Raw genomic sequence first — 5,210 nt, 5'->3', positions numbered from 1 at the left:
ATGTGGGTCATCATAATTTGAATCATAAGTATAATTTGGATGGGAATAACTTTAATAGTGTCATGAATAAAGGGATCTTGGTGTAATAGTTGACCAGTCTCTGAAGACATCCAAATAGTGTGTTGTTGCTAGTGGTAAGGCAAATAGGGTTTTAGGTTGTATCTACAGAAATATTGAATACAACTCTAAAAAGGTTATAATTTCATTGTATAGATCACTGGTTAGGCCACATTTAGAATATTGTGTTTCTGGGGCTCCTTATCTTAGGAAAGATATTGAATTGTTGGAAAGGGTTCAGAGAAGGATTACTAAAATGGTGCCTGGAATGGAGGGGTTGTCATACAAGGAGAGGTTGAAATCTCTGAAATTATTTTTTCTCTTGAAAAAAGAAGAGTTAGTAGGGGATCTAATTGAGGTGTTTAAGAATGTAATTGCATTGTAAAGGAAATTGATAGTGTTGATGCATCATCTTTTTTCATACTTAACAATGAGAATAGTAGGACTAGGGGACACGAATATAAATTTTATTATTTAATGTTGTATAATATAGCATAATGTTTTGGAACAACATGGGACCTAATGATCCATCTCGGCTGTTCCATCTTTTAAACTAAACTAAGACTATTAATAAATAAATTAAAAAATAAAATCTTAAAGCCAGCCCTTATCAACCATATACTTATCAAGGTTTCTCTTAAAGTCACTTAAATTTACTGCCTCCACAACATCTGAAAGTAATCCATTCCAAAGGGCAACCATCCTGTTAGAAAAATAAAACTGTCTTAGCTAAAGATGACTCCTACCCTGCCACAATTATTAATTTCTGAAAAAAATAGATGGGAGTCCAGATTCCCTGAACTTGTCCCCTAGATCCACATCTACTCATATAACATTTAAGAATACAGTTATCCAATTATAAGTTAGAAACATAACACAATGTATAATAACAATAAAATTACACCTTATTTAATATTAAGAAGCCAGATAGTTGATGGTGGATGCAGCCAAACAGTTGCTTTCCCTCTAGCCTGCAATTCAAAACTAGTGACAGTAATAGATAACCTTAGTGGCATTACATTAACAGAGACATGGTGAGCAAGGTTAGTATCAACAGGAATTGAAGCTGAGACCCCCTCAAATCATGACCCATGTCAGTTACGTAGCTTTGCACCTAAAAACCAACCGCATGGCAATATTGTGATTATGTGGATAATGGAATTATTGAAAAAAGAACAAATAATTAGAAACCAAAATCTTGATTAATTTATTGCTGTTGTGACAACTGATTTGATTATGATTTTGATTACTTGATTATTGGAATAATCGAAACAGCTAATTTTGATTAGTTGATTATTTTCATGACATTAATCGACTAATCAAATAGTTTACGAGACACTAATTAACTTATTCAATACTCATAGGTAATCAATTATATCAACTAATTCACCCAGTTCTAATGTGCATCACATGATATTGTCATATCTATAGTGTTTCAATATCTTATTCAGAGAACAGTCATTTCCAACTGCACGTTTTGTTCGTATCCTATAGTTTTTCAAACATTTTAAAACTTTATCAGAAACCTTTAACCTCTATACAAAGCCTGAACAAAATACATAGATCACCTGATTAACAAGCTGTGCAGCTCCAGAGGAAGGGCTCATCCCAGATATACTTGAAGTTGGAGTTGTCAGAGCCATTGCTTTACTTTCATCAGGAACTATTCCTGTGACATAGTAAAATTAGTTGATTACACTCTACAACACTGCAAAAAATAATAATATAAACTTAAGTACATTAAATTTTAAATGGAATGGACTAATTAATATAACTTCAACAGTAATTTTTAAGAAAAAAGTAATTTAATCCTTTCTGGACCAGAGAGATAACACAGATACCCTTTGAATTTATTTCCTTCTCACAGTTGTAATACTTGACCAAATTATATGTAACTTAGAATAAATAGTATCTGGTATTGGCTTAAAAGAACTTCATATAATTTGATATGTTTGATTTTTGATTTTTGTCATACAATTTCTGAAATTTCGTTGTGAGACACTGTTTTGAAAAAAAATGAATGATACTTCCTTTTCATCTTATAATTTAAGTATTTTTTATTGTTGATCAGAAAGTTCCACTTCATACATGCAATCAATTTCTTCTTAATTGGTTTTAACAACATATATTTTTGATACTTTATTTTACCAACTATAGTAAACCACAGCTTTTGGCTATATGTTGTACGAAACAATACAAAAGCTGACAAAGATTCATCTGTGACTAATAACCTTACCTATCAAACTAGTGTCAAATCTGGCTAAGTAACAATATTTATGCTCATAATATTCTTAGTCTCAATCAATCTTTATCTAAGAATAATAATTTCTATGCTTTTGGATTTGCAGAAAAATTCTAAAAAAAAAAAGATAATTGCATTGTTTATAGGCGAGACTGCCCGAGGCTGCACAGAAATAAAGTTTTAACTTTTCTTTTCACTTTAACTTGCAAACTTACATTAAAGCTACCAAATGACAAATTATGGATTATAAACTATTTTTGAGTTTAAAAATTATCGAAATAGATTTAGTATTATAATTTTTACATAAAGTTGGAAATTAAATATTTAACTCAACCCCATAAAGGTGTACATCGATCCTGAAAGACTTAGACACAACTGCAGTAGATAAACATTTTTCTGTCAATAAAATACTTACCCCAAATTTTTGCAAAATGAATTTTTCATTGTTTTCCTATTTTAGTGGTCATTTATCACATATTGTTAGAAAAGCTTATAATATGGCATAAATAATATCTAAGAACCAGAAATGATTGTTGTTTTTTGAACAGGAACATTTGCTTTGAAAAAAAAGAAGAAAATCTTGGTTTTTGTGAGAAAATAATTTAAACAGGAATTTGAAAACATTAATCAGTTAAACATTTTTAGGTCTTTTAAACAATATTTTGAATCAATGATATAAAATACGGCTTTAAAAAACATCTGTAATATTTATCACTCACCATCAGGTACTGGAACTACGATTAGAGCTCTGTCTATAAAGACAGTATTTGTCAAATGCTGAGCAACTCCCACACTCCAGGACTCTGCAAATTTCACATAACATACTCGGGACAATGGTTGAATGATAGAGTCACTAGAAAGATTTAAAAAATTTATGATCTTCTTTTTAAGTAAACTATCTTTAAAATTTACCTGAGTATATAAGTGTACTTGGGAATAATCTAAATAGGACACTTTGCTTGTGATGTAGCTGGAAAACTATATAGAAAAATGATAATGTTATTTACATTTGATTAGCCTTAAAACATAATTCACCTTTACTTTTACTTTGGTCCAAGAAAATAGAAACTTTTTATGTATCTTTTTTTTTAAAAATCAATATTAAAAATCAATCAACATAATTACTATATGTATAAAAAAAGAACAATAATAAATGCACACCAAATAAAGTTAATTATTTTTACTTACTCTGAAGGGTACATCTGAATTTGTTCAATTTTTCCAAGATAGCCAAATAAAGTTGACATTTGCTCCAGGGTGGCCACTGGGGCAACATTGGTAACTTGAATGACGCATGTGTCCATCTGCAATCCTGATATGCTGCTCTAAAGAATCTACAGCAGCATAAATACATCCAGACGAAAGTCAATAAATTTTGTAATATCTAATTTTAATTTAACATTAAACCCAGCCTAATCAAAACAATAATATATAATTAAAATGTTTTCTCTCATCTTCAAATCAGTAAGCAATGCAGAGAGATCCTGAAAATATTTCTCTACATACAAGTGCACTTGGTAGATTCTTTCAATGCGAAAAATAACTGTAGAGACGAGGCCTGTAAGATTTTTTATGTAGACTACAGTGCAAAAAATTGTAGACCTTTGGTGACAAAATTTAAGTAATATCCCCCATTGTTTTTATCTTAAATTATATATCAATGTCTTAATGGTACCATGGGGTTCTAACACAAGAGTGGACACAGAGCTCAGGACTTCCATTTTTATGTGAAATGGTGTGTGAAATTATAATGAAAAGTGTCATAAAAGTAAAAGTTACGTAACAAGTTTTATTTAAAGTAAAAAACAAATATGTTAGACAAACTGAATTAAAGTTTAAAAAACCAAACAAAGAAAGATCAAGTAAAAAGCACTTAATAATAAAACTCAACAATAAAAACAAAAGACACAACACTGTGCAGTGATAAAATTACAAGTAAATTACATTACCTGTTTAAAAAAAACTTGGAATAAGAAAGCCGTTAAAGAAATCAGACAGCTGAAAAGCCTGTTATTCATTCTTATCAATAAAAGCACTAATGAAAAGTTTAGCATTTGGTGATGCTTCCATCTTACATAACTATTTTCCTTTTAAATATATTTAGGATGCAATATTCACTGTTTTTTAAAGTTAATATAACTATAAAAAGTCTTTCAAGTTAAATCTGTCACTTTAATTTTTATAAAACTCAGTTTACTCCCATTTAGTCTTTTTTAGCTAGTAAGGTTTCTATTTCTTACTAGCATAATTCTTCTGTTTCGGGTGGAATGCATGATACTTGGTAGAAATATATTAATTTTCAGCTAGTTTTTTTTTAACTGACATCCCTAGCTTCTTTATCATTCTTCCCATTTAGAGTAGCCAGTCAATCTTTTCTGTATCAAAGCATCTTGCTTCTGGAAGTTTGCTTTCATAAAATCTAGAATACAAACTTTATTCACTCTACAATTGGTTTCAATAATAATAATAAAATACTTCAAGCATAATAAAGCTATGGTAACTATCATTCTCTTGGACAACTTAATTTGTCACCATATCTTTCTCCACATTACAAATAATGTGAAATATAATCATCCTTAGTAGAATCTTTCATATTCTGAGTTAGAAAATCCCTCACAACTAATAAATTCTTGAGCCTCAAGATAAGAAAACAATCAATATTCCTAAAATTAGTCTCATATAATAGTATATATGTTTCTGATGACAGCATGTGTAATCTACCTGTACATCTAAACCCACAGATGTCAATAATCTGATCAGGTGACCAAATGAGAATGTTATTAAACAACCTTTTTATTATTTAAAAACTGGAGTTCAAACACTCCTTACATTTTACCCAACATCAGTATTTCACTTATTTTTTACCTTTAATCCTAGTTCTTGCAGTTTAATGTAAAGCATAGTACCATCT

General features: G+C 29.7%; 1 protein-coding gene across 1 annotated transcript in view; it reads right to left on the bottom strand.

Annotated features, from left to right (window-relative positions):
- The window catches only part of LOC106464721 (serine/arginine-rich splicing factor 11-like), a 41,783-nt gene that overhangs the window by 28,996 nt on the left and 7,577 nt on the right, over positions 1-5,210 (bottom strand). Inside the window, exons 2-4 of the mRNA XM_013924873.2 lie at positions 3,488-3,633; positions 3,019-3,152; positions 1,626-1,726 (exon numbers count right to left, since the gene is read on the bottom strand). Coding sequence (XP_013780327.1) covers positions 1,626-1,726; positions 3,019-3,152; positions 3,488-3,603 — 351 coding nt within the window. The 5' untranslated portion in view covers positions 3,604-3,633. The remainder of the gene's footprint in view (positions 1-1,625; positions 1,727-3,018; positions 3,153-3,487; positions 3,634-5,210) is intronic.

The sequence above is a fragment of the Limulus polyphemus genome, unplaced genomic scaffold, assembly GCF_000517525.1.
Source record: "Limulus polyphemus unplaced genomic scaffold, Limulus_polyphemus-2.1.2 Scaffold1726, whole genome shotgun sequence".
In the NCBI taxonomy this organism is placed as follows: Eukaryota; Metazoa; Arthropoda; class Merostomata; order Xiphosura; family Limulidae; genus Limulus; species Limulus polyphemus.
Note: the sequence above shows the minus strand (reverse complement) of the source record. Positions and strands in the feature narration are given on the sequence as shown.